We start from the raw sequence: 26,809 nt of genomic DNA, 5'->3' as shown, positions 1-26,809 counted from the left end.
AAAAGTTACACTTTTTCTCTCAAATTCACACTAGAAATTTCTAGTGTTTTTTTTTTTTTTTTTTCAAATTTTATTTATTTATTTTGTGATTATTTCATTATTTTACAGATATTACAGCTTTCTATACCCATATCTATCTACATAGAAATCATGTAGTATGGTAAAAACTAAACCAAATACATCATACCCACTTCAAGGGCTGATGAAGAGTGTGATAAACCTACAGGGTAGTCAGCTTCTCTGCTGTTCTTCCTCAAGAACTCGTAAATGAAATCGATCATTACTCTTTTCACTGTGCTCGATCCTTGTTTCGCTTTCATGTGTGACCGTCCTAATATGTAAGCCACTCCTACTTCTCTTGCTTCCATTAGTTCTTGTAGTTCTTCCCTTGTATCCGTGTCGATTTTCGGGCTCTCTGGTACAATGAAGCGCACTCGTTTTCTCAACTGAACTGGAGCTGGTGATCTTATTTCCCTTGTGTCTGAAGCTCTGTACAGATCTTCAGAGCTTTCATCCATGATTGTCTTGGCCATCTGAACTCTATCTTCGGAGGTAGACGATGTCCCGACGACTGTCATCTTTTCACTATGGTTATCAAAGCACTGTCTTGAATCACTACATTCTGCACTCCCTGATCTTATGAACTCTGCTATGCTGCATATAAGATCATTCTCAAACTCTACGTCGTCTTTATGAACGTCTCGATACCCATATCGCACAATGCACCTATACAGTCTATATTCACTCGTACCAATACGACCAATTAGGAACCGTTCCTCTGCTCTAACATGTGGCACTGGGACATATTTGATGCAAAGGAAAACAAGTACTTGATGGAAGGCAGGAATGTTGGTGACGAAGTGGGTGAAGATACCCGGGATTCCCGACACAAGCTCTGTCTGAATGACACCGATCCCACGGACTCTTACAATGCCGAGGCTCGGGCCCAAACCAAGTAGCCAGTTAATAGAAACCTTGTTTTGAATGTCAGATTCAAACTTCTTTAGAGTACCATAGTGCCAGACATACATAACAATCATTAATACAAGAGAAATTGCAATGGGAACCCACGCTCCTTCAAGAAATTTGATCAGAGAAGCTGAGAAGTACAGAGATTCAATGGTCCCAAAGAAGAAGATGAAGCCTATGGCAAGAAATACACTTCGATGCCAACACAGGACAATAACAAGAGACATTAAGCACGTAGTAACGAGCATGACAGTGATCACTGCCAAACCTGTCGACGACGTTTAAAAATAAGTGTTTTAGTTCAGAGAGAAACCGAAAATTATGTGCAATGAACAGAAGCATACCTGAGGCATGACCCAAGCGCTTTGTGTCTCTGAAGCTTATGGTAACAGCCAAGCACAACAGCATCAAAATCCAATTAATCTCCGGGATATAGATTTGACCGTGAACTTTAGAGGACGTATGGACGATTTTGACTCGAGGAAAGCAACCCAAAGCAGAGCACTGCTTTATAATCGAGAAAGTTCCGGTGATTATAGCCTGACTTCCTACTACAGCAGCAAGCACAGCAATTATAAGGACAGGCCACCTCAATTTCTCTGAAAATAGAAAACGACATTCAATCACCAATCATTTTCAAATCTCGAGTACATCCGACAAACTTTATGTGGAAACCGATCTTAAGGCCTACCAGGTACAGATACATAAAACCCGATTCGATGGTCGGATGGAGAGGTATAATTTTGAGAAAGATAGGCAGCTTGCCCCATGTATGCTAGGAGGAGAGACGGATAAACCATAAAAGAGAAAGCAATCTGCAAAAGTTTTTGGACAAAACAGAACAATGAACAAGGAACACTTCAGAAAACCAGAAAACAAACATTATGATTACCGACATTATACCTAACTTCAGTAAGCATAAATTCTCGCAAAATCCGTGTCAAACATCAATTTTCAAATATGCAGGGTACTATAGAAGCTGTTAGTAGATGATACATATACCACGCAAAACCACAGCCCAAGCTCACTGCTTGGAGATATTGTCCTTTTTAGGCTTCCCCTCAAGGTTTTTAAAACGTGTATGCTAGGGAGAGGTTTCTACATCCTTATAATGAATGTTTCGTTCCTCTCTCCAACCGACGTGGGATCTCACAATCCACCTTCCTTGGGAGCCGAGCGCCCTTGCTGGCACACCGCTCGATGTCTGGCTCTGATACCATTTGTAACAGCCCAAGCCTACCACTAACAAATGTCCTCTTTGGACTTTCCCTTTCGGGCTTCCCCTCAAGTTTTTAAAACACGTTTGCTAGGGAGAGGTTTCTACACTCTTATAACGAATGCTTCGTTCGCCTCTCCAACCGATGTGGGATCTCATGGGATTCATAACAAATACATTTGCGAAGGAATTTGGAGAAAGTTAATCATATTTGCCTTGTAAACAGACATGCTAACCAAGATGACCTACAAGTCTTTGGATATGCAGCGGTGAAACAAGGAGGCATAGCAGAGATAAACATGAGCTACAACAATATCCCATCGAAGTCTTAAACATGAATGGTGGCAAGACATCCTCCTATAGACCCTCTAATCGAAAGACATACTATCCGAAAGAATTGTCTTTTAAAATTTAGATTGTACCTTAATTGACAACTGTGAAAAATGGCCAAGGTCAGCGAACATTGCCTCCGAACCTGGAAGTATTAACATATATCCCGATTAATAAGTGACCGACTTTGCTTGAAATTTCATGAGATGATAAACCAAACCAAACCAAATGCATGTCATTTACCAGTAATGCACAGCATAATTCCACCAAGTGACATCCAGCCTCCCTTTTGTGTTTTCTTAAGAAATCGAAACATGTAAGTAGGAGAAATTGCTCTATAAACACTGGGATTCCAGTGAATAATATTGTACAAGCCAATGGCACTGATACAGAATAGCCACACTGTCACTATTGGAGCAAACAAGAAGCCAATCCTGTGCGTGCCGTAGTGTTGAAGAGCAAACAAGCCTATCAGTACGGTGCATGAAATCGGGATTATTATATCTGCAGGAACATCATTTTTCATGAGAGACTACTCCTACAGACTCCAAAAGTTTACAGCAGAATGCAAAACTGGAAGAACAAATCGATGGGTCGGGGTACTGGTTGAACAAGAACTAACAAAATATAGTCAAGCAAAGTTCAACAGCCTATCTTATTTTATACCAAATCTACCATGAAAGTCTTCCACAACCACATCAAAAAAGCCAAGAACTCCTCCAAGAAAATGGGAGAGGTCAAATAGCTACCGTCCCGCTCACCCGCACTTGATTTTCAACCTTATTCCTACACAGCTGTTCAAAATTATTCATCATTTAAGTCATTTTCCTCACTTCTTCCTCCTCCACAGTCTCCCCCTTCTCAAACACTACCCTCCCACAGTCATATAAGTAGTGGCATGCTATGTCCTATCTAAACAATTTACAATTCAATGCAATAGATAGCAACTTGGGATGAGACTTGATGAGGGTCTTCCAAGTACAGCATAGCAATCAGTATTGTTGACAACTGTTCATGATGATTGATAGCAATCGACAGTGACCTCTCATTCATATGAAGACAAGTGAAGTTGAAAGCTCAAAAGAACATTTCTAAACAACAGCTAAAAGTTTGGACAACAATGGGTAGATTTAAGTTCATGGCAATTCACTTCTTACTTTAACCTCCCTCCTCCTCCTCCACTGGAAAACACTGGAAATTTTCTACTTCCAGTCCTCAGAACACAAACAAGCCAAATTCCAATGAAAAATGAACAAGTGTAGATTCTTACATTGGTGATGCTCTATCTTCATGGTATGCTCGAGCCCAGAAACCGCAGAAAGAACTGACAGGGGAAGTTAAATCAAGAAATGAATGATGAACAAACATCCAAATCAAAACAGAAATTGAAACAATGATATAAAAGTTAGCAAGGATTACCAGAAATAGCTGGTGTTAAGATGCCATCTCCTATCACCATGCAAGCCCCAATTAAAGCAAGAACGAGCAAGAATTTTTGCAGAACCTGACGCTTTTCTAAGGCAGATTTGAGTTTGAATCCAAAACTTTCTTGAGATTGCGGACCAAGAACATCCATCTTGAAATCAGTGAGTTCAGAATCAGCCAACTGGGTATTGGGTAATGCGTTAACTCTGGCATGTCGACATAGTAACGAATACAGAGCAAATGTCCCTCCCTCGCCATTATCATCGGCTTTAAGAACGATAAATATGTACTTGAGCAAAGGAACAATGGTGAGCGTCCAAAAAACAAAGGACAAAACGCCATAAATCTCATCGTTGCTCTTCGAATGACCGATATCTTCTTCTGCAAAAGTGTTCTTATAGACATACAGAGGCGAAGTACCCAACTCGCCATAGACAACCCCAAGACTCTGATAAGCCATCATCAAAACCGCCTTCCATGACTCTTTCTAGAAACGAAAACAGTGAAATCGACATGGGTTTTAAGCGAAATCGCTCAAAAGAGAGATGGAAATTAAGGGCTCGAAGTTAAATGCATGCTACAGAATGTATTGGACTTACCTTGGCATTCTTTTCACTACGAACCCCACTTTCCAGATCCATAATCAAAAGGGTCAAGTTTTCAAAAGATGAACAGAACCATTTTCTACTCCAAACTCAAATCTCTTCAAGACACCGCCCACAGACCGCTTTTAGAGGCAACGAAGAAGACGGATTGAGAAATAAAAGTATATTAAAATCCCATATCAAGAGAAAAGGGAGTTTTATTATTCAAATACGACGACTTCGCAGATCCACGATGAGTTGCTTAAGAATGCCAGTTACTCAAGAAACCCATTTTTTAATTAAACAAATTCAACAAAACTCAATCAAAACGAAAATGCAAAACACCCTTTGGTAGTTTGGAGCAAATACGTGAATATGCTAACAAGTAACAACCCAAAAGTCTTTGCAAACAAAACGAGAAATACACAAACACAAATATTTTAAATATACGTGTCTCCCTGTTAGTGTGTGATGAGAGAAGGAAAGGGATGTATGGAAAGAACGAACACCAAAAGCCACACCAAGAAGGAGAAATAAAAAAAAAACCCTTTGAAAATCAGAGAGAATATTTTTCATAATCATTCAGAAAGGGACTGAGAAATGAGGAAATCAAGAGAAGAAGCTTCTGGGGTTAATCCTAAACTTCACTTTATGTAAGAAAATGAAATTTGCAGTGTAAAGCATCAACACCCACTTGAGATTTTCAGAGCTAAAGAGTTCAAAGAGGCAAAAATGGCTGAAAATGGAAGAAGAAACCTCTATTCTTCAACGCTGCTCTGCAGAATTTGCGAAGAAGAAGATGAAGAATTAGGAGTACATTCCTTTTTGTCTGATTTTGGAGAACAGATGCCATTCAAAATTTGCAATAAGTCCCGCTTGTTGACCAGAGAAATTAAACTCAGTGAATTTGGGGATAGTTGACTCATCGTGATCATGACGCAACTGACATGAAAACGCTGCACACGACCAAGCCAAATTCCCAACCACCGATTGAGACTGCGTGGATATTCATCCTCTCCACGGGAAGAACAGTTCAGATTTCAATGAAAATAGATTTAAAATTTTGACTGAAGGGTTACAAACAGAGCAGATTCATGACTTGAATATATGTTATGGAGAAGAATTGTAAGAAAATGTGATCAGTTCTTGAGTTTTGCTCAAGTTGGGGAAATTTGGTTGAATTTATATGAACGAACAAAGCGAAATATGGATGCATCCATGTTTTATGGAATCCCTTTCAAGCAAAAAACCCATTCAGTTTTGGATTTTTGCTATGAAACCTCATTTTTGGGGAAGAAATCCATTCCCTTTGATTTTCTTTTTTTAATGATCAAAATTAATTTGAGAGCAAAAAAAAAAAAAAACATACAAATTTGCTAATTTGGCAGGAAATCTGAAATAAAAAATTTGAATTGGCAAATAAATTGAGTTTATAATCTAAAACTCTGGCATTAGACCATATTGTTTAGGTTTCCACATTCTTACAAAAATTGTTTCGTTCCTTTCTCCAACCCATCTGGAATCTCACAACTCACCCCACAAGGGCATCCTCACTAGTATACCGCTCATTGTCTGGCTCTAATACCATTTGTCCAACCGATGATCTCACAATCCACCCCTTAAAGGCTCATTGTCTTCGCATACTACTCAGTATTGGACTCTAATACCATTTGTAATAGCAGAACTCCACTATCCCTACATGTTGTCAACTGTATGTTTGTTAGGGAGAGGTTTTCCTGTCCTTACAAAAAAAAAATATTTTGTTTTCTTCTCCCGTGTGATCTCACAACAAATACTATATTTATTAAAATTTATTGCATTTCAATTTTAATAAAATAAACATAAAAAAAAAAAAAATTATTTTCACATTTTTTACAATTTAGGTCACATAATATATGACACACATTCAACAAATTCTGAGAATTTGGCCTACCAAACAAACCACTTAAATTGAGTTAGCATTAGGTGTCATATATCATGCCTATTCATATTAATGTTATTAATATTTTTAAAAAATTATTCATTATAATAAATAAAAAAAAACACATCAACCCACTCGACCATAGTTTAGTGAATAATTTCATACTTATTTATAAATTTTTTATTATAATATTATATTTTAATCAGTTCAAATTGGCAGCTTAACCAATATTAAACTGTCAAGGATCACATTTAATCTATATATATATAAAAAAAAAAAAAAAAAAAAAACTTAAAATTAGGTAGCTGTAGTCTCCAAACACCTTTAATTAGTTATTCATGGTTTTTTTCTCTAAAAAGCAACCACCAATGAGATATTTTAAATAACTTATTATACTTTCAAAATGATATAATATTATATGTTTTAAAGCAAAGTCTAGTATCAATTTAATTTTGGTTTGGCCTAAAAAAATATAATATGTAATATTAGAATAATGTTTTCTCTATTAGATATTTCATGTAACAGTGAATGGATATTGTCCACTTTGTCTCGTTATATATCGACATCAGTCTCAAAATACACATGTAAGGGAGAGGTTTCCACACCGAGAAATGTTTCATTTTCACAGTTGCTCAGATCTCATATCTGTTTGAGAAGAAAACAAATCATTATAAATACGTGAAAACTTCTCTCTAACATCTAACAGTGATATGTATGAGACTAAAACGAACCATATTTATTAGGAGTAGAAGTGACGGTTACATTTTACCTCTCTAATGCAAAAAAAAAAAAAAAAAAAAAAAAAAAAAAAAAAAAAAAAAAAGTAAATTTGATATTTTAAAAAAATTAAGAAAATAATTATATGATATTTTTAATTAAAAAAATATTGCTTTTTGACATGAGAATAAGAGTGGATAGAAGTTTGTTAAAGATTCACATTTCTCCCAAATTAACAAATTATATAAATATCTATTTTTATTAATTTAATAACTTATAAATATAAAAGTTTAAAGTCGGTTTTATTTTTTTAATTTTAAAAATTAAATGGATTAAATTAAAAGTTTAATAATATTTAGTAAAATTTTGGAAACTATTGGAATAATTAATTAAATAAAAAATAAATCATAATTAGTTAGGCCACATGTCTCGCAATTTGATTTTTAAAATAATTTTTTTATATAAAAAAAAATCGAATTTATAGAAAATAAAAAAATCACAATCAAGATATTATAAACTTTTTTATTTCAACCAATATTGATAATGACCCCTTATTTTTTTTTTCTGTTTTTATTTATTTATTAATTGAGATTTTTCATAAAGGGAAGGTTTTATAATATTTTAAATAAACAATCTAATGTGGGACTCTCTCCCAATGATCCTCAACAATCCTCTCCCGTGAAGAAAGTACACTCTAAGCCTCCCCTCAGGCTTATGAAGCTCTCAAAGAACCTCTCGACTACACCTTTGAGGCTCACAATTGTTTAGAAACGATTTTAAACGAGGTAATTAAAAAAAGGTGCATATTATGGAAAAGAAAAAGGGAATAAATAAATATTTATTATGTAATAAAGTTGAAAATGTACATGGAGAAAAACAAGCGCCTCAAGAAATAGAAACATGAATAAAGTACGTGAGGGCTTGAAGATTATAAAGAAATTTTTACAAGGCTTGGGTTTCTCCAGTTCGCATTGTCGCATTTGTTTTTTTTTATCCATTTCTTCATACACCACCGCAGTGCTTTTCGTCTTGGATATGGCCGCCGATCACCACCTCATCGGGGATGTACTTGCTCCAGAACCAGTGCGCCTTCCACACTCTGTTCATCTCTTCAATCGGCACATTCTTCGTCTCCGGCAAGAAGAAGTAGATGAACACCGTCATTATCGCTACAAACCCTGCGAAGAAGTAGAACAGTCCGAATTTCATGTGGCAAAGCATCGACAGGAAAACCTGAGCGATGATGAAGGTGAAGAACATGTTCACTGCTACGTTGATTGATTGTCCTGCTGATCGGATTTCGAGCGGGCAGATTTCGCTAGGTACCAACCAACCTAATGGTCCCCAAGACCAGGCGAATGCCGAGACGTATACGCACACGAGTAGTAGAATCAGGTTTGCGTCCAGTTTTGTTAGGGTTCCTTCTCCATTCAGTCCGAATTTGACGCCGATTAGACTTCCGACTAGGATTTGGCAGACAAACATCTGTGCTCCGCCTTCGAGGAAGAGGATTCTTCGGCCGAATTTGTCGACTGTGAAGATTGAAACTAGGGTTGCGAGGACGTTAACGCCGCCACTGATGACGGCGGAGATTAGAGATGCGTCGTCGCCGAATCCGAGAGTCTTGAACAGAACGGGAGCGTAGAACATGATAACATTGATACCGGTGAGTTGCTGGAAGAAGGGGATTAAAGCACACATCACGAGTTGAGGTCTGTATTGTGGCTTCATTATGTTGCTCCATGGATGATCTACTTTCTTTGCCGCTTCACTTGCCTGGAATAAGTCTTTGAACTCTTCTTCGACTTTTTCAGTACCGCGAACTTTCTGGAGCATAATCTTAGCCTCCTCTTTGTATCCTCTTTCGAGAATGGAGTTAGGAGTATCGGGAAGGAACATGGCTCCGACGGTCATCATCACGGCGGGGACTGCGGCGAGAGCCAGTGAGACTCTCCATCCCCATCCGCCTTCGATTTTGGCTGTACCGACATTGACAAGATTCGCCACTAAAATGCCAATTGTGATGGCCATTTGAAAGCCCATGTTCAGAGCACCTCTGATTTTGGTTGGAGCCATTTCAGAAAGGTAAACTGGCACAGACTGCACGCCAAAAAACAGTAAGAAATAGCCATTCAATCAATCAATCAATCAATCAAACTGAGCAAATACTGCATTAAATTGATTCATTTTCATATAGATCATTTGTCTGTTTATGAGTACCTGATTCGCAAATCCAACACCCACACCAAGCAGCAAACGGCCAATGATGAGCAGCACAATGCTATTGGCAACACCATTAAGGATGGAGCCAATCAAGAATGAAAGACCTCCAAAAAACATGGATGGTTTTCGGCCAAATTTCCGGGTGATGATCGAGGCACCAAAGGATGCCACCAGAGCAGCCAGGTAAAGAGAAGAGGTAAATAATGTTAGGAGTTCACTGTCAAATTTACAATACTCGCTTTCATGGGCACTTTTCATCTTGAGCACAACTGATGGGAAAAAATGAGCCAAAAAACTTGGCATTGAAGTCACCCCACCTGCCAGCCAACGAGAACCCAAAACCAAAAAGTTGAAACAAAATCCTTCCATAAACCCATAAATGAAATAGAAAGATTAAGCAAACAAACCTGAAATTCCAAGATCATAACCAAAGAGAAGACCCCCCATGGCAGCCACCAAACAGGTGACCATGACAAAAGGAGTGACTCCACCCTCATAGTTCCTTCCTCCCTGAACAACAACTCCTCCTCCAGCCATTTATTTTTATTTTTATTTTTTTCTTTTCTATAAAATATAAGGGATTGAGAATACAGATAAATGATATAATCTTTGTATAAAATAAGTTTTATATTAGTTCTTTCAAAGGATAAAAGATTTCACCAGTGGATTTTTTGGGGATCTTTCAGAGAAATATATATATACCTTAATAGTTTATATATATAAGAGAAACTGATAGATCCTCAAATCCACTGAGACAAAATAGAAAGAACTAATACAAAAAATGTAAACCCCTGTCTTATGTCATTCCCCGAAAAGAACTGGCCTATGCAGCTTCTTCCCGGAGCTGTGTCTTTCCCAATCCTCAGCTGGGTGTTTATATAGAGGTTTCTAATGGCTTCTGGCCTTCAAAATTGGACTCTATTTTTAGCATAATTAGATTTTGAATCTTCTTTGTGTTAACCATGATCCAAAAATTATGGGATCGCCACTTTTTCCCTTAGAAAACTCCCTATTAGCCACTACTTCTTGTGTCAATTCGTTTGGATCATGAACCCTAGTTTTCGCTTATTTTCTGTTATTGGGATAATCAGATAATTAAATAAGATATCCTGGAACCCCATGGAAGTTTTTTCTGTGTCCTCCTCTTTTTAACTTCCTCATGATAATATGTAATGCATTTTAGATTCAAATGATAGGAAATGACTACATGACCTTCAACGACCTGAGAGAATTTTAAAATTACTTATGGGTCTAAACATAACTAGTTTTAGTTTAGAATTAAGCTAAGTTGATGTAAAATTACTTGAGACAGTTTTTAGATTAAATTGTGTTAAATATTTATAGTGTTCTTGAGACAATAAGATACATGAGTTACTCTTTTCATTTCATTTTCAGCTTCAATAAAATTAAACCTGAAAAGAATATTTTTACAGGGAAATCCCCAAGTTGCTAGGAAGGGTGGGAGGAGATGTTTCAAGTTGGAGGATGTTTCCCGATGATCACATTATGCAGATTCAACTGGTAAAACTTGGCGGATCAGTCCTGATGATGTGAGTTTATTAGGAAATGCCTATAGATTCCATTCACTCTATAATTGTTATAAAATATATTGTATATGAATCTCATAATCATGCTCTAAATATATTCTTATTTATAAATATTGGTTATACAATAGAGTCTTAAGAGCATGCAAGTGAATCAACTAAAAAATAGATACATTTGTTCTATCCTCTTATATTTTCGTCTTTCTTTTATAATATATTTTACTCCATATAGTGAATGTAAATATTTGTCAGATCCCCATTGCTTTCATGATTTATAGTGAATGTAAATATTTGTCAGATCTCCGTTGCTTTCATGTATTATCTGGTTGAATTATGAATAGGTTGAATTATGAACTCTAAAATGATGATGCCTTATTCTCATTCATTATCTGAAACTCGAAAACAAATATGATAGTTTTTCATAAAATCATCAAATATTGAACTATCGAAATCAAGAGTTATTGCGAAGAATTTAAATTTGACTGTAACCATTCATTGCCCAAAATTTGATTAAAAAAAAAAAAAACATGGGTTAGAAATAGTTTTCAACAATAGTATTAAGTGGAGTGAGTTGTATATGATATCATATACATGGAGGAGTGGAAGTAGTTGCTCAAAAGTAGTACAGAAGAATTCACATCCCAAGAGCATCAAATTTGGAAGAAGTGCGAGTTTCTTTCTAATGGCCTCGAAAACAAAACCTGGCTATCCCCGGCGGCGGCCAAATTTATGTTTAAACACCGAAGCCAAGCCAAGGCAAGAGAATAAAAAATTAGAGATTCACATGACTATGACATCTTGGCTTGGTTTACAGAATCAAACCGGAGATTGTATGACCCACCAGACACATTTTCCACACATACTCAGAACTGAAATGGGTATGCAAAATGATTATAAAAAAACAAAAAAAAAACAAAACAAAAATTAAAATCCTTCGTCGTTTAACTTCGTGAGATGTTGATTTTGGTACATTCCATAGCACATGCTACAACTAACTTAACTGCTCCCACCAGCTGTAGAACTCACTTCAGCACTGCAAACAGGGCAGACCTGTACAAAAGCAGCAGCAAAGCTTTAGATATCGCTGCTTCGGTAGTAGCCATATGTACGTTATTGTTCGCATCGATTCCAAGCACAAAAGTATCGTCGTTATCGCAGTTTAGGGGGCGGAGAGCAGAAGTTGCAGGAGAAAGAAAACAATGATCCTTGCTAATAGGAAGGCACATGTAAAAATGGCATACCTTGTTTATTTTTAACCAATTATTTATGCACTCCGAATGGTAGGAGTGTTTGCAGGAAAGAACAGTCAGGGTTTCATCGTCCTCGAAATCCAACCGACAAATGACACATCTGAGAAATGAGAGCCAAAAGCTAAGTAAACAAGACATGGATGGTAAAGAAAACCAAAACTGCTTCAAATCACTCACGAATCGTTGCTTCCAGTCTGACCGCTCCCTGCCTTGAAGTTTATGGAGGGTAAGGAAGCAATTGTATCAGCAGATAGCCCTCTGCTCTCAGTTCCTACCACTTCACCCAATGCGAGCAACTCCTGAAATATTAATTATCCTCTCAAGAATAAACTATTATAACGCATGGGCATCACTCCATCAGACCAAACTCACCTCGTACGACAGTTCATCTGGGTCAACATCCTCCCACGTATCCTGCAAACCAAGCCTTGATGAGTATTTTGATAGAACAATAAATCAGATATGTCATCTGATATTAAGAGTTTAAAAGGTTTCATTCAAAAGGGACAGGAGGATTTTGATCAACACAGACAATAGCTTGGAACATGCCTTTGGTGTGACTAACAAAATGAGTTCTCTCAAAGGCACCAATCCCCCCAGTTAGCCATATATGACTATGATTATCCAACCATCAACAGATCAAATCACAAATCACATTTAATAGATAGGAAGCTGGTGAGGTCCTTACGAACTCTCATCAAGTCGCTCATCCTGATCATCATTGATGCGTTTGTGATTGTTCTGGAAAAATTTTGCATCTGGACTGACCCTTCTTGGGACTTTTTCTTCTGCATTAGAAGATCTTTCTATTTGATGGTTGGACAGCAAAGGAAAAGGTTATAAAAGTGGCCTCATCCACACCGCAGGGAGGGCTGTGACAAACTATGAGGAAACAGATGGACCTTCCACAGCAGGTGGAGTTGTAGTTGGAAGATAAGGCAGAGAAGCATGACGAGCAGAAGTGAAAGAAGTAGAGATCACAATCTCTTTCATGGGTAGATATACTTTATAAGAATCAAATGCCTTTGTGATCTATATGCTATTTTGGGTTATGGGGTTGGTAACTTCCACGTTACCAAACAATGATCTTGTGCACACTTCGATTATTCTCCTGGGACAATGCACCAAAAGGACCCTATAACATTTTGTTGCCAAAGAAACTCATAGGATACTAAAGCCAGGCTACTATTGAATTGAACCATCCCTTTATTCTCACTTCAATTAACTTATACAAATCTTTTACTAGTAGACATGCCTTTCGGAATAAAAAATTCACCTAGTCTAATACGAGAAACAGAATAATTATTCAGTTGTTCCGAAGATATTGAAAAGATATTTTTGTCGATATAATGGAAAGATGTTGCAATTTCAGAATTCTGGGGCTACAAGGCAACAGTCACCTTCAATCACTAGCCTACTAAAACCACCCTCAACAGGCCATTCCCTCATGCTGAAGTTGAAAACTATAAAGAAGATCCTTAAAAGTCAGAATGATGGACTTATAACATCCATTAAAAGGAAGATCCAAGGGAGAAGACATCGTTGTTGGATAATACAGTAAAGAGAAGTTTGAATGATAGCTGATTAAACAGAAGGGAAGCTCTAAAACACATAGATGACACCTTATCATTAAGGGTGCTCTCTGTTAATTGTCTATGTTTATCCAATGGGGCAACAAATGGAAGTAATTCAAGAACTTCGAAATTTTCTTTTCCTCGACAAATGAAGAAGGCTTTAGTCAAGAGATCTCAAAGGAATCCTGTTTCTAGGGCTGTCATAGGCCCTTACAAAAAGGATATTTTAATGGCTGTAATAAATCCAAAATACAGCTATATCTTCTTGGATTGGCTGGCTATTTGAATGAGTTCTTTATTAAGGGTCAAAACATTTTCAAAGACAATTTCATAAAAATTTAGAAAGATATGATTAATGGTAGTAGCAAGTCAAGGAAGGATTGCAAGTCAAGGAAGGAAGTAACTGCTATGGCTGAGTGTTTTTCTCATGGCTTAAATAAAGGCCACAAAGTACCTTAAGCATCCTTCAAGATTTTTTTGGCTTCTTAGAAAAGATTTTCATAAAGCTGCAAATGTGAAAAATGGTGGCTATCTCCAGGAGAGTTTTGGCACAAGCCATTTTGCCTAACATCCCACCAACTTAACTTCTCTTTGCTTTTGAAGCTCTAGTTCATGTTGCTAATAGTACCGACAACTTAGAAATACACCTTCTTGGAAGGGCTTTTGGATGTCGAAAACCAGCCTACGAAACATAGACTTGTAAACACTTTCTGAAGGAGTAACAGAGGTCAAGATAGACACAAACAGTACAGTTTTCAGTTTTTTAGGAAAAGAACAGTATCATTAATCAGAAAATACAAGAGATAAGAAATGCCTCATAGACCAAGTGAGCTATAAAAGAACATCCCAATTTGTGCATATCATAGAAGAAAGATGAAACACTTGAGAGATTAAACAGGAGTAGCTATATATAAAATATATGTAGTCTGATAAGATCCTGAAAAACATCCAAGGAAGAGTGATTTTTTAAAAATCCTTTTATTCATCCAAGACCAGATTCTCCAGAAAAATAAAGGGTCGTGATAATGTTGAATCGTATGCTAGAGTTGTGGGAATATAAATGATAATCAAGTAAAGGAAGGGTTGGATCTTATGACCAAGGTAGAAGGATGAAGCACTTGAGAGTTTAAAGAGGGTAGCTATATATATATAAATGCACCTGAGAATTTTCGCCTTGATCGTCCGTGTCATCTGCTTCCTCTGCAACAAGATATAAAAAAGATTTTAGTCCTCCATGGTTTAGAGACCTCCACAGAAGTAATAATGCATTACATAGAGAGACACATGGCCAAGCAAACTCACCATCATGTAATCCAGCAAGGGCCATCAATCTGGCAGCCATTTCCCTGTCTTCAGAATCTTGTAAGGCTCTAGCATAAGCCTCGTCACTCAAAAAATTACCAGGATCAAGTTCAAAGCTGGGGTTGATATGCTCTCCACCATCTTCACGAGCATGCACATCAAACACATCGTCGTCATCATTGACATTTGTTCCATCAAACTCCTCATCATCATCATCTCCATCAGATTCTGTATGATCGTGCAGATCACCAAAACCGTCCTCGTCATCTAATGCATAACTTCCACCTTCCCAACTTCCAAAATCAATCCCCATACTCACCATTCTAAGCCTCAGGTATGCCCTTTCCTGCTCATAATTAATCATTGTCAATTGAAAACATCACTGAAACCCTTTGCATTCACCATTCTAAGCCTCCAATACCCTCTCTCTTACCCCCATAAGCTGGAAAATCATCATTACCAAATCAAGATGAAAACAATTTGCATTCACTAACGTACGTTTGCTCACAATGAACTAGTCAATCAATATTGAGAGATAAAAGAAAGTAACAAAAGCGTGCTCATTGTATGATTGGTGTTTGTCAACAACTCCCCAAAGTGTTCCCTACACAAACTAGCAGAAACCTAATGAACTCAAATGAAGCCGATGCTAGAAATCACAGCAATCAAGAACAATAAAACACAATCAGATAATCAAGAAAGGAAAACAAAATCCAGAATCTAAACAATAAATAGACTCGCAGGATAGTTCAAATCCACAAAGCAGAACATGGATTCCACACACAACCAAATTCCTTAAAAAATCGAACGGAAACAAAAAAGATAGGATTTCCCATCACACAGTTCCCAAAGCAGCTCACAACAGACCGAATTGAACACAGAACAACAAGAAACAGAAAAGAAACCACAAATTGAACAGGAACAAGAACAAAGTAGGAACAGTGACATCAAAAGAGGGATAGAGAGAACCTGTTCTTGAAGGGTACGTGCGAGGGCAAGGTCAGCATCGACCTGGTTGAGGTTAGTGAAGGGAGTTCTAGCGGATTGGCGAGAAGTGGAGTCGGATCCAGTAGTCTCATTGTGGGGGTCTGCAGACGATGGCGATGAATTGGAATTAGGGTTGTGTTCAAGGTCGGAGGAGGCGGTGGTGGCGGTGGTGGGCGGTGGCTTGACTCCATCAAAACCAAGTTTGGTGGCGTTAGTGGTGGCTTCGTTCTCCATAAAAGAAGGAGATTGAGGTTTGAGAGAAAAGGGAGATTTGGATTTGACAAATGGAAGATGGAAAAGAGATGATATGAAGAATTAGGAGAAGGAGAATCAAAGATTTCAGAGAAGAAAAAAATTAATAGTAACAGAAGAATCTAAGAACACGACGAAGATTATATAATTTTTGAGAGCCGAGCAAGAACAAACAAACAGACGCACCTTTTTCTTTTTTCTTTTTTCTTTTTTCTATTTTTATTATTATTTCAAAATAAACAAATATAGAAAATAAGAATTTGTTTTTCCTTTTTCTTTTTTCGATAAATAGTTTGACAAAAACAAAACTACATCTAATAATATAATTTTTTTTAAACAACTATCTTAAAATAAATTATAAATTAAATATTAATATAAAAATAATTATATATAAATCACAATAATTTAGTATTAATTTACCAAACATACTAATTATTTTAAAAGTTATTACAAAAGGCAATTCTCAATTTTAATTTTTTTTAAAATAATAAATTTTATTTAAATTTAATATTTAATATTATTTTATTTTAAAAAAAAACTCAACTTTAATCCGTTGGCTGCAGTGTCGAATGCATTCCAACGATGATGAATGCATCTTCTCTAATCTCTCTTCTCGACAAATGCAAATCAATGTCCGAATTAAGAAGAATCCATGCTCTGCTTTTCACTTTCGGTGTCTCTCAAGATGACGCCGTCGTATCGAAACTTCTCTCCTTCTCTGCACTCTCCCCCGCCGGCGATCTCGACTACTCATATAAACTGTTATTGAATCTTCCCAATCCCACCACCTTCAAATGGAACACTCTCATAAGGGGTTTTTCAAATTCCAGAAACCCAAATCGTTCAATTACGGTTTTCGTTAGGATGCTGCGGAATGGGGTCTCCCCTGATTATATGACGTACCCTTTCCTGGGGAAGGCGATAGCGAAGTTGTTGAATCAGAAGCTTGGAATGGCGGTGCATGTTCATGTTGCCAAAACTGGGCATGAGGTTGATAGGTTCGTAATGAATTCATTGATTCATATGTATGCTTCTTGCGGAGATATCGCGTTTGCGCGTAAGGTGTTCGACGAAATGCCAACGAAGAATTTGGTGTCTTGGAACGCTATGTTGGATGGGTATGCCAAATGTGGGGACGTGAATACTGCTAGGGAGGTGTTTGATTTAATGCATGAGAGGGATGTTGTGTCGTGGAGCTCTTTGATCGATGGGTATGTTAAGTGCGGGGAATATGGTGAGGCGATGGCTCTGTTTGAGCGCATGCGCTCTGCTGGGCCCATGGCGAATGAGGTGACTTTGGTGAGTGTTCTGTGTGCCTGTGCCCATTTGGGTGCACTTGAACAGGGGAGAATGATGCACGGTTATATAGTTGAGAATGAGTTGCCATTGACTATTGTGCTACTGACATCTTTGGTGGACATGTATGCCAAATGTGGCGCCATACATGAAGCTTTGGCTGCGTTTCGTGCATGTCCACTGCAACGGACTGATGTTCTAATCTGGAATGCTATAATTGGAGGTTTGGCAACACATGGGCTGATAAAAGAGTCAATGGACTTGTTTAGTGAGATGCAAATGGTAGGGATTGCGCCTGATGAGATCACATACTTGTGCTTGTTAAGCTGTTGTGCTCATGGAGGATTAGTAAATGAGGCTTGGTATTTCTTTGATTGCCTTCATAAACATGGTATGACTCCAAAGGATGAGCATTATGCTTGTATGGTAGATGCCTTATCCCGGGCCGGCCAAGTATCTGAGGCGTATCAATTCTTATGTCAAATGACCGTCCAACCAACGTCGTCGATGTTAGGTGCTCTCCTGAGTGGCTGCATGAAACATGGTAAACTAGACCTTGCAGAAGTGGTAGGAAGGAGGCTTGTTGAGTTAGATCCAGATCATGATGGTAGATATGTTGGCTTATCAAATATATATGCAGTAGACAAGCGTTGGAATGATGCCAGAAATATCAGAGAAGCCATGGAAAAGAGGGGAGTGAAGAAATCTCCTGGTTTTAGTTTTGTTGAAGTATTTGGAATCCTTCATAGATTCATAGCTCATGATAAGACACATGGTGATTCCGAGCGGATTTACGTAATGCTGAACTTAATTATAGATCAAATGAAACCGATCGAAGATTCAGAAAATCAGGAGTACTGTTTGTATGACCTCATTGGTGTCTCTTGATTCCTTTAACTGAGAAATGGGTTCCTCCTTACTTGTGTTATGCCTATGAGTTTCCCACGTGAACCATGGCGGATTTATCGCTTCAAAGATGGAACAATGTGTGCAAAAGAGGTATTTAAGTTTATCATTGAGGCATTTTCATGAAACTTAGAAAAGCTTTCTATGATTTCTGCTCAGCACCGTAGATTTTAATTGTTTTGCTGACTTTTCCAACGTCAAAATCCCCAATCAATAGTCTTCCTTCACACGGATTATGCATCAAAATATCTCACCTCCTCCTCTTATCTTGTCATTAAATATCTTCCTACCAAGTAGCACCTATTTCTCTCTTCTCTTCTCTCTTATCCTTCTGAAAACTAGGAAGATGACTGCCGCATGGCTTCCTCTGTACACGCCCGTTGTTGCAACAAAAATACAGAATCCAACTCGAAGAAAGTTGGGATCGTACAACTTTTCAACTTCCAAGATGCTTTATGGCAATACTTTGGCATGCAGGGCAGGTTCTTCAATAACAGACTTTGATCTTTATGATCTTCTTGGCATCGACAACACCTCCGATTCATCGCGGATTAAGGCAGCGTACCGTGCGCTCCAAAAGCAGTGCCACCCCGACATCGCCGGTCCTGCTGGCCATGACATGGCTATCATTCTCAATGAAGTGTATTCAGTTCTTTCGGATCCTAATTCCAGGTTGGCTTACGATAAGGTCAGAACTGAAAACTCTATTCTAATTTGTGCAGCTCTCTATAGAATTTGGAAACAAGATTGTTTGTGACAAAAATGATGTTCGCAGGAGCAAGCAAAAATGGCAGAACTTCGAGGTTACACAGGGAAGTCCGTTTATTCGGTATGGTTGGGATCGGAAAGCGAACGAAGGGCGGTTTTTGTAGATGAAGTGAAGTGCATTGGCTGCTTGAAATGTGCTTTATTTGCTGGGAAAACTTTTGCTGTCGAATCTGTGTATGGGAGAGCTAGAGTTGTGGCGCAGTGGGCTGATCCTGAATATAAAGTGATGGAGGCCATTGAAGCTTGCCCAGTTGACTGCATTTCGTGAGTGTTTAATCAACCAGTTATAACTTCTTGTCTCATTCTTCTGATTTGCTAATAAGTTCTTTTCTTGTTCTTGGCAAATTAAACCCAGGATGGTGGAAAGGTCAGATTTGGCAGCCCTAGAGTTCTTAATGTCAAAGCAACCACGTGGAAACGTAAGAGTTGGTATGGGCAACGCAGCTGGTGAAAGAGTGTCAAACATTTTCACAGACGTGAAGAAGTTCCAAACCAGATTCAAGGAAGCTATGGAGAAGACTTCAAAACAGCATGTCAAGGTTAGACACAAAATATTCTTCGACATCACCATTAACTTAAAATCGTTCAAAACTTCATCCAGTTGTATGATTGTTTATCAGGGGACAACCTTCGAGAACAAAGCACAGTTGTCTGCAATTCAAGCCATCAGATCAATCTCAAATTGCTTATTTTGGCAGACAGCCACCGGATCCAAACACAGTCAAAACCTGACGCTCGTCGTCAACACATCCACACCACAAATCAACAAACTTCAAGCTGCTATTACTGCAAGGAAACAACTCAAGGCAAAAACCGAAGACAAAAATGGAACTACAACAAAATACATAAAGGACGATTACTGGGTTCCGACCACCCTTGCACTTCCAGTCTCAACTCAAACTCCAATAAGCACAATCTCAAATCCAAGGGTAGAGACCAAACGTAGCAAAGAATCAAAAGACCTTGATTTTGAAGTGGGTGGTGGTGATCATACTAGCCCCATGAGATTGGCATTACCAGTCTTGATATCGATAGTTGCAACCACTGTAATCCAGCAAATGGTGACAGATGATGGTGCCAGCGGCTTGAAGGAACACATCGGAGGTTCTGTGGCACTGGAGTTAGTTAATAGTCATTGGATGCAGCTTATACAAAGAGGAGTCACTTGGTATGTCATTGGAATAGCAGTGATAGGAATGGTCGAAAAGATTGCAAGAAAGATTAGGCATTGAAGAATTACAGAGAGCAAAATTTTCCAGAAAATAGAAGCTGCATATATGGCTATTAGTTATACCAGAAGAAAAATGGATATGTGATCACAAATGACAGAATTATGAAACGAAGTGTATTAGAAGTTCAGTGTTCATACCCTTTTAGTTCATAAACCAGGCAGTTCAGTGTTCATTTTCATATCAACTATTGTAATCAAACATCATCAATAGATCGGAAAACAACTTATTCAACCAAAACATACCTGATTAAAGACTTGTTACCATAAACAGTTATATTCCCTCATCAGAGGTCCAACAGTGATCAAATGTTTTGAGAAGTCATGGCACACAATGACATCCAAAATAAACCATATCCTTTTCACGAGCGAATAATGTCATAGAGTACACATTTTCGAGACGCGATCTCTAAAATTTAAGATCAATAAGAACTTGCAGAAGCAGCAGAACGTCTTAGTAGCGATATTTGGTTGAATAGTCCTTAGGTGCAATGACTAAACCACGTCCTTTCCTTGCTCCACGATAGACTGTTTCAATGATATTGATGAACTCTTGCTTATCCTTGAGTGCCCAGTTTATCTTATTGTTGTTACCAGTACCAAGATCAATCATTATGTGCTTGTTCCTAAAGAAGAACATGACAGTGGAAGGATCATACAGCTCGTACATTGTGTTGAAATCAGGAACCTCAGTGATATCCACAAGGTATATTACTGCGAAGTTCTTGATCGTCTCAGCAACTGAGGCCAACACCTCATCCATCTAGATCAAGAACATACCAATCAGATATAAACATCTCAAAATACTATAAAGATGATCATGTAGAGCAAACCAAACAAATTATGTGAAAAAATCTTCATGACTTTAAACATTCACGATGGAAGGACTGTGGCTCCGCACAACAAAGACAAGGGGAAAAAGACTCTAAACAAATCATACACCAAAAACGAGTCTAGATGGCTCATGAACTCAAACTTTGATCAATCCGCTAGCATTGAAAACCTCGTGCATACAGCAACAACAGTCAAAGACTGGATTATTAAAGATCAATAAGCAAGTCGTTTAATAACAATTGCAATGAAGGAACTTCATTTCAGGTACATAATAGGATTGATGTGCTCAAATAAATGAGAAAGCATGATTATAGAAAGCGAGTAAGGAGCACAATTGCAACAGAACAGATGATGATAACAGAGAAGATCAAGCAACCAATTCTAAAAATCGCACATAAAATTCAGAAAATTGGTCAATTGAGGCAAGCATACATACAAAAATCAAGCCCAGATTAAAGAAAACCCAAAAATAGAAAATAAAAATCCTTGACCGACCGAGACTTGATAGACTCCAAGAACTGAAAAAATGAGTCTTATACTATGAAATTAAAAGTCAGGACAGAAGAAATATAAGTTCAGTAGAAGCAACAAGAAGAAACAGGGGGTAGGGAGAGATATACACAAAAGGATTATGATTAAATCTGATGATGAACAACAATAATTGTGAAGTAGGGAAAGAGAAAGACCTGCATACAGGTCTCGTCCCAGTCATGACCGAAACGAATGACCACAAGGCGTTCTTCTTCGGTGAGGATTGCCTGATCGACGGCCCATCCAGAGTGAAGATGCGGCAGCAAGTACGACATCTCTCTCTCTTTCGCTCTCTCTCTTCTCTCTCGCTCTCTCTCGCTCTCTCTCTAACACAGTAACGCAACCACGCGCAGAAGAGTCAAAAGGTAAAGGTGTCTCAACTTTATAAGCCGGAAAGAGAGAAGAGGAAGTGAAATGGGCCGAAGGGTTTTAGGCCCAAATTATAGAGAGAAAAAAATGGTAAAATCCGAATTTTAAGCGATTTAATTAATTAAATTCTCTCGTACTTAAAATCAATACTCTTAGGAATCTCAAATCTTAAAATAAAATATGCCTAATTCTATCTAAATTATAAAACCTATATACTTTTTAATATAATAATATCTCAAAATTAATAAATCTACAAAATAATCTAAAATTTCGTAACCCAAAATTAAAAAAAAAAAAAAAAATATATATATATATATACACATAGTACTTGTTATTATATTTCAGTAACATTTGTATGTTGGAGCACATATATCTCACTCGATTCGATTATAGGTAAGTGGTTTTGGAAAAAACTCACTAAATAACTATAAACTAGCTAAAACCGAAGCTCTACGTTCAATCCCTTCTCGATTTTCTATCTTTACAATCTGTCTCCTATATTGTCATAATTCTCGGTCTAAACTCGAAATTGACATATCCTCAGTTTAGAAGTCAATATTGAAGTGAGCTAATTTGAATTTGCATATTTATGATCAACAACAGAAACAGTATATCCAGTTAAACAGACTTAAGTAGGCACATATTCATTCGGTACTAATAATGCAGTTTATGACATAAGAAGATCATTACAGCATCAATTGTTTTATCTTCTTGTTCAAGGTCCCTTCATATAAATTTTGTGGGCAATAATTAAAGAAGGAAACAAAATAAAATAAAAAAATGTTAAGCCAAGCCAATCCATGAGTGAAGGCTTTTGATTTGTTAAATATAAGCTAAAAACTAAACACATTCTGTACATCAGGGCAAGAGATTAATTCAACAAACTGGAAGATGGGACCAACTTAACATGACATCTTTTCTGAAAAGTTCTCCAGTCCATTACTGAAGTTAGAACACACCTGAAGATTCCTTCCTTTGTGTAAGAATGCCTGAAAACCGGTTCGGCTATGCTCCACGGCAATATTCGAGCTTTTTGGTACTCTCTAACATTACCTGTCAACAAAAACAGCAGAAATTTTGAATAATCCAACCCTCATCAATCACACTATGGGGTTAACAGTACATTGTTATGATGGAATTTGATTCAATAACGATGTCCAGTTGTAAAGATTTAAGGGGAAAAAACGAGAAGAGTCATTGAGTCCTTACCTCTCGAATGTAATTAGCTACGGCTTTGCAGCCCTCGATTGCAAGTTGCATGACATTCTCAAATATATCAACAGGTAATTTAGAATCCATCTACACCAAATGTTCATGTCAAAATGTATGGATTGTGGTGACTAGAGAAGACTAGTTTAATATTACAGAATGTAATATATAAAATTGGAAGCAGTACAAAAGGATAGGGAGAGGACAAACAAAAATAATCAATTTGATTTTGAAATACAGCAAACTGAGTCTCACAAAATCACCAAAATGGCAGATTACACTAGAGCGATTAGAAGAAGAAAAGGTAGAAGTTAATGAACCTGAAGAAGAGTGACTTTATCCAACTTAGGTAGAAAGCCAACAGTGACATCAGGGCCACCAGCACTATCTTCCACATAATTCAGATCTGCCCATATCATAATTTCAAACCATAATAGTTCTAGTTAAACCAAGCAACATTTTGAGAGGAAAAAAAAAAAAAAAAAAGAAGGAAAAACAAATGTTGGTGCAGTAGACAGGTTATATTAAATTACCTAGCAGAGGAGTGCTATTAAGGTATCCAGCACTGCAGGAAGTAACAATATCTCGCATGGGAATTCCAGCATCAGCTAGTGCCAAAGTTGCAGCGTTAATACATGCTGATCTGGTACCTATAAACAAGAAATCTTTCAGAATGTCTGAGGCTACATTCTTCATGAAAAGAAAGGAAAGTACATAAACTAATGATGTTTCACAATTATATTGGCCAGGTAGTCTAGATGCTTCAAATCATAACCACTGAAGACAGAACATTGTACAATGCATAGACACTCTAGTTAGACGTTAAGTGTATTCTTTGAAAGGAAATGAAGAAACAAGTAATAAGAAGTCAGGCATCGGCCTGCTTAGGCCAACAGGATAATAAATAGTTCCTCTGTCAACATTGATTTTTTTAGGAAAAAGAAACATTTTAGTTACAACAAAAATAGAGGTGAAAGACCACGAAGAAGCTTTAAAATTCCTCATATCTCAAATTTCATTTATGTCTCTACTCGAGTCTTTGAATACTTTTATATGTAGTTGTTTCTCTCAAGTCAAGTTTCCTATGAAATGTTTTTTACTACATATTCCCATGGAGCATCGGCCTTGTTTTTAAGGGAATTCCCTAAAAAGAGCTGCTCCTAACTTCTGAGAGGTTGGGTAGTGAACAAAAACATACTTGCAGGCTTCGAACTTTTGGCATTAAGGAAGCACATAGAAGAAGATAGCAGGGAGAGAGTGCGGAAAAATTTTAACCTTCTATTTTGTAAAAAAAAAACAAAAAAAAAGGAGGAATGCTTGAAGAAAATAACAAATATAAAGAAAGATGGCAAGAAAATATAATATGGCCTAAAAATATCTGAACTAGAACTAATAATATGAAGAGCTACATCTGATAGACTTGATCATTAACTTTAACTATACCTCCATCTGCTTGAAGAACTTGGACAAAAATATCTATCTGCACGTAACAAATAAAAATGAGAAAAGATGAAGGTTAAAATCATAGAGGAGCAGCTCGTAAGATTATTGTCAAAAACCTGAGATCGAGGCATTAAATGTGTTAGAATGCATTCCTCCATTGTCTGGCGAATGACTAAAGATATCTCTGTCGATCGCCTGATTGTGAAGAATGCCATAATTTAATATAAATTACAGCATTAAACCAAATAGATATAAAAACATCTCTATCATAGTTCTTTTACATCAGTTTTTAATTTGTTCCATCTGGTGACACCTAAGCAAAATTGAACTAGAATAACCTAACTGCTATCTTTCATGGTTACAAATTTCTTATGTTTCAAGATATGAATATTGACCATACTTTTATTTAATGGAATTCAATCAACTGTAATCATTCACAATTAAGGGACAATTATGGCAGTGCACACACACAAACACAGATTAAAAATAAATGACCTGTCACCCTTGGGCTTTCTCATGCGATCTCCAGTACTGAAATTAGCCATGGTGTACTCGCAACGCACCTGAAAGAGATCAAGGATTCAACAATGGGTTACTAATGCACATTAAGAATTCGAACTTCAAAACAAGAGCATCCAGAAGAAAGTTCAACCAGTGCTTGGTTGCTCATTTGTTGACTCCTATTCTGAACCTACACAAGCAACAAAGGAATTCATTCCAACAATACAGTAGAAGCCTTCAACATAAATACCCAAATGGATTAATACAAGAAAAATACACAGCTCCATAAGTTCTTATGTTCATAGATTTTTTTAACGAGGTACATACAATAATTGCTGAACTATTATACCTCTCTTGGACCATATACAGCAGCAAGAACTTTGGTGTTACCCATCTCAAATAAAGCAGAACTAAATCAGGAGAAAAGTGATGACATTCCGTTACTTAGTCTTCGATAAAAATATAGGAAGAGACAGCCATTTTCAAGAATCATTCAGTTCATAGAAGTGAAAGTAAGTACCCATCTGCTTTAGAAACGGCGCCAATTTCTGCTCGGATTTGCCTCATCTAAAATTAAACAATAAAGTAAAAAATTGAGCGGAACAGGAGTGAAGAATTCAAATAAGGAAGAAGAGGCATTAAGCGACAGCATGAGAAGGGGAACTACCTCCATGGGACGACGACCGTCCAAGCGAAGTCCTTCAGGGCTCACAAACTCCATCTAGACAGCTGAGCGAAAGGATATTGCAGTCTTAGAATGCTAGTTTAGATTATCGGTGCCAGTCGGTTCAATTCGAATAAGTTCGTAGGTTTTGCCAGGAGCAGGAGGCAGGTCGATGGGCGAGGTTTCGGCGGTAAGGAACAAGGGATGACGGCGGCGGCGGCAAGGTTGGGAAGGGTTTTAGGACTGAAGAGAAGGAAGACGCAGAAAGTGGCGCGGCGGCGAAGGTTTTGCCAACTCTACAAGAATAACAAAAGGAAAGGCGCACCAAAAAATTGAGCTTAAATTATATAAAATACTTTCCCATAAATTTTCAGATTAATTTTTAAAATAATGTAATTAAAAAACCAAAATGGCAAAATTATAGTTTTTTTTTTTTTAATTTTATTAATGTATATACATATGTACATGTATATATATGTATGTATGTGTGTATGTATGTATAACATGCATTTGATTAGGGCTAGGTTTCCACACTCTGATACCATTTGTGCTGGCACATTCCTAGTGTCTGACTCTCTGATACCATTTGTAATAGTTTAAGCCTTCTAGCTCAAATAACATTTGTAATAGTCCAAGCCCACCTAACTGTCCTCTATGGGTTTTCCTCTCAAGGTTTTAAAACGCGTTCACTATGGAGAGGTTTCTACACCCTTATAACGAATGTTTCATTCTCGTCTCCAACCAATGTGAGATCTCACATGAATTC

General features: G+C 37.4%; 7 protein-coding genes and 1 long non-coding RNA gene across 8 annotated transcripts; 3 read left to right on the top strand and 5 right to left on the bottom strand.

Moving 5' to 3' along the window:
* LOC111805675 (potassium transporter 6) lies at window positions 1–5,731 on the bottom strand. The gene is made up of 8 exons (XM_023690882.2): window positions 4,540–5,731; window positions 3,935–4,427; window positions 3,786–3,839; window positions 2,759–3,019; window positions 2,608–2,660; window positions 1,661–1,784; window positions 1,314–1,568; window positions 1–1,237 (listed from the first exon to the last, which is right to left on the bottom strand). Exons 1-8 carry the CDS (start codon window positions 4,579–4,581, stop codon window positions 168–170), a joined length of 2,352 nt encoding a protein of 783 aa, XP_023546650.1. The 5' UTR covers window positions 4,582–5,731; the 3' UTR covers window positions 1–167.
* Window positions 5,732–7,985: 2,254 nt separating this feature from the next.
* Window positions 7,986–10,222, bottom strand: LOC111777734 (sugar transport protein 10-like). Its single transcript, XM_023657473.2, has 3 exons — window positions 9,793–10,222; window positions 9,383–9,702; window positions 7,986–9,262 (listed from the first exon to the last, which is right to left on the bottom strand). The coding sequence occupies exons 1-3, from the start codon at window positions 9,920–9,922 to the stop codon at window positions 8,165–8,167; spliced, it is 1,548 nt and encodes a 515-aa protein (XP_023513241.1). The 5' UTR covers window positions 9,923–10,222; the 3' UTR covers window positions 7,986–8,164.
* LOC111777811 (uncharacterized) lies at window positions 8,733–11,048 on the top strand. Its single transcript, XR_002812429.2, has 4 exons — window positions 8,733–8,874; window positions 8,977–9,279; window positions 9,360–9,581; window positions 10,819–11,048. It is a non-coding gene; the product is annotated as an uncharacterized LOC111777811 (long non-coding RNA).
* A 514-nt stretch (window positions 11,049–11,562) lies between these two features.
* On the bottom strand, window positions 11,563–16,430 carry LOC111794794 (E3 ubiquitin ligase BIG BROTHER-related). The gene is made up of 7 exons (XM_023676936.2): window positions 16,025–16,430; window positions 15,056–15,401; window positions 14,913–14,953; window positions 12,552–12,593; window positions 12,357–12,478; window positions 12,171–12,279; window positions 11,563–11,979 (listed from the first exon to the last, which is right to left on the bottom strand). Exons 1-7 carry the CDS (start codon window positions 16,274–16,276, stop codon window positions 11,926–11,928), a joined length of 966 nt encoding a protein of 321 aa, XP_023532704.1. The 5' UTR covers window positions 16,277–16,430; the 3' UTR covers window positions 11,563–11,925.
* A 208-nt stretch (window positions 16,431–16,638) lies between these two features.
* Window positions 16,639–18,602, top strand: LOC111794767 (Pentatricopeptide repeat (PPR) superfamily protein). Its single transcript, XM_023676908.2, has one exon. It carries the CDS (start codon window positions 16,877–16,879, stop codon window positions 18,476–18,478), a length of 1,602 nt encoding a protein of 533 aa, XP_023532676.1. The 5' UTR covers window positions 16,639–16,876; the 3' UTR covers window positions 18,479–18,602.
* LOC111794785 (chaperone protein dnaJ C76, chloroplastic) lies at window positions 18,600–20,630 on the top strand. Its single transcript, XM_023676925.2, has 4 exons — window positions 18,600–19,184; window positions 19,272–19,528; window positions 19,620–19,803; window positions 19,885–20,630. Exons 1-4 carry the CDS (start codon window positions 18,732–18,734, stop codon window positions 20,494–20,496), a joined length of 1,506 nt encoding a protein of 501 aa, XP_023532693.1. The 5' UTR covers window positions 18,600–18,731; the 3' UTR covers window positions 20,497–20,630.
* Window positions 20,631–20,739: 109 nt separating this feature from the next.
* Window positions 20,740–22,228, bottom strand: LOC111794805 (thioredoxin-like protein YLS8). Its single transcript, XM_023676953.2, has 2 exons — window positions 22,013–22,228; window positions 20,740–21,255 (listed from the first exon to the last, which is right to left on the bottom strand). Exons 1-2 carry the CDS (start codon window positions 22,130–22,132, stop codon window positions 20,947–20,949), a joined length of 429 nt encoding a protein of 142 aa, XP_023532721.1. The 5' UTR covers window positions 22,133–22,228; the 3' UTR covers window positions 20,740–20,946.
* Window positions 22,229–22,839: 611 nt separating this feature from the next.
* Window positions 22,840–26,370, bottom strand: RRP41 (3'-5'-exoribonuclease family protein). The gene is made up of 11 exons (XM_023658058.2): window positions 26,047–26,370; window positions 25,900–25,946; window positions 25,729–25,789; window positions 25,531–25,569; window positions 25,374–25,441; window positions 24,995–25,073; window positions 24,879–24,915; window positions 23,969–24,085; window positions 23,756–23,841; window positions 23,436–23,525; window positions 22,840–23,279 (listed from the first exon to the last, which is right to left on the bottom strand). Exons 1-11 carry the CDS (start codon window positions 26,098–26,100, stop codon window positions 23,232–23,234), a joined length of 726 nt encoding a protein of 241 aa, XP_023513826.1. The 5' UTR covers window positions 26,101–26,370; the 3' UTR covers window positions 22,840–23,231.
* Between the last annotated feature and the right edge of the window lie 439 nt (window positions 26,371–26,809).

This window comes from Cucurbita pepo, chromosome 1, assembly GCF_057944985.1.
Source record: "Cucurbita pepo subsp. pepo isolate OVF chromosome 1, ASM5794498v1, whole genome shotgun sequence".
In the NCBI taxonomy this organism is placed as follows: domain Eukaryota; kingdom Viridiplantae; phylum Streptophyta; class Magnoliopsida; order Cucurbitales; family Cucurbitaceae; genus Cucurbita; species Cucurbita pepo.
This window is presented reverse-complemented; position numbering and strand designations above follow the sequence as displayed.

Excerpts from the sequence above, each read along its gene's own strand:
- LOC111805675 (XM_023690882.2), bottom strand. The coding sequence starts at position 4,581 with ATGGATCTGGAAAGTGGGGTTCGTAGTGAAAAGAATGCCAAG. Across the intron at positions 1,569-1,660 it reads GTTTTATGTATCTGTACCTG|AGAAATTGAGGTGGCCTGTC; the intron begins GTAGGCCTTAAG and ends TTCTATTTTCAG. Across the intron at positions 1,238-1,313 it reads GCGCTTGGGTCATGCCTCAG|GTTTGGCAGTGATCACTGTC; the intron begins GTATGCTTCTGT and ends CGTCGTCGACAG.
- LOC111777734 (XM_023657473.2), bottom strand. The coding sequence starts at position 9,922 with ATGGCTGGAGGAGGAGTTGTTGTTCAGGGAGGAAGGAACTATGAGGGT. Across the intron at positions 9,703-9,792 it reads TTATGATCTTGGAATTTCAG|GTGGGGTGACTTCAATGCCA; the intron begins GTTTGTTTGCTT and ends GTTGGCTGGCAG. Across the intron at positions 9,263-9,382 it reads GTGTTGGATTTGCGAATCAG|TCTGTGCCAGTTTACCTTTC; the intron begins GTACTCATAAAC and ends TTTGGCGTGCAG.
- LOC111794794 (XM_023676936.2), bottom strand. The coding sequence starts at position 16,276 with ATGGAGAACGAAGCCACCACTAACGCCACCAAACTTGGTTTTGATGGA. Across the intron at positions 15,402-16,024 it reads CACGTACCCTTCAAGAACAG|GAAAGGGCATACCTGAGGCT; the intron begins GTTCTCTCTATC and ends AATTATGAGCAG. Across the intron at positions 12,280-12,356 it reads CAGACTGGAAGCAACGATTC|ATGTGTCATTTGTCGGTTGG; the intron begins GTGAGTGATTTG and ends CTCATTTCTCAG.
- LOC111794767 (XM_023676908.2), top strand. The coding sequence starts at position 16,877 with ATGATGAATGCATCTTCTCTAATCTCTCTTCTCGACAAATGCAAATCA.
- LOC111794785 (XM_023676925.2), top strand. The coding sequence starts at position 18,732 with ATGCATCAAAATATCTCACCTCCTCCTCTTATCTTGTCATTAAATATC. Across the intron at positions 19,529-19,619 it reads TGCCCAGTTGACTGCATTTC|GATGGTGGAAAGGTCAGATT; the intron begins GTGAGTGTTTAA and ends AATTAAACCCAG. Across the intron at positions 19,804-19,884 it reads CTTCAAAACAGCATGTCAAG|GGGACAACCTTCGAGAACAA; the intron begins GTTAGACACAAA and ends ATTGTTTATCAG.
- LOC111794805 (XM_023676953.2), bottom strand. The coding sequence starts at position 22,132 with ATGTCGTACTTGCTGCCGCATCTTCACTCTGGATGGGCCGTCGATCAG. Across the intron at positions 21,256-22,012 it reads GGGACGAGACCTGTATGCAG|ATGGATGAGGTGTTGGCCTC; the intron begins GTCTTTCTCTTT and ends TTCTTGATCTAG.
- RRP41 (XM_023658058.2), bottom strand. The coding sequence starts at position 26,100 with ATGGAGTTTGTGAGCCCTGAAGGACTTCGCTTGGACGGTCGTCGTCCC. Across the intron at positions 25,790-25,899 it reads GCCGTTTCTAAAGCAGATGG|TTCTGCTTTATTTGAGATGG; the intron begins GTACTTACTTTC and ends CTCCTGATTTAG. Across the intron at positions 25,074-25,373 it reads AGAAAGCCCAAGGGTGACAG|GCGATCGACAGAGATATCTT; the intron begins GTCATTTATTTT and ends CTTCACAATCAG.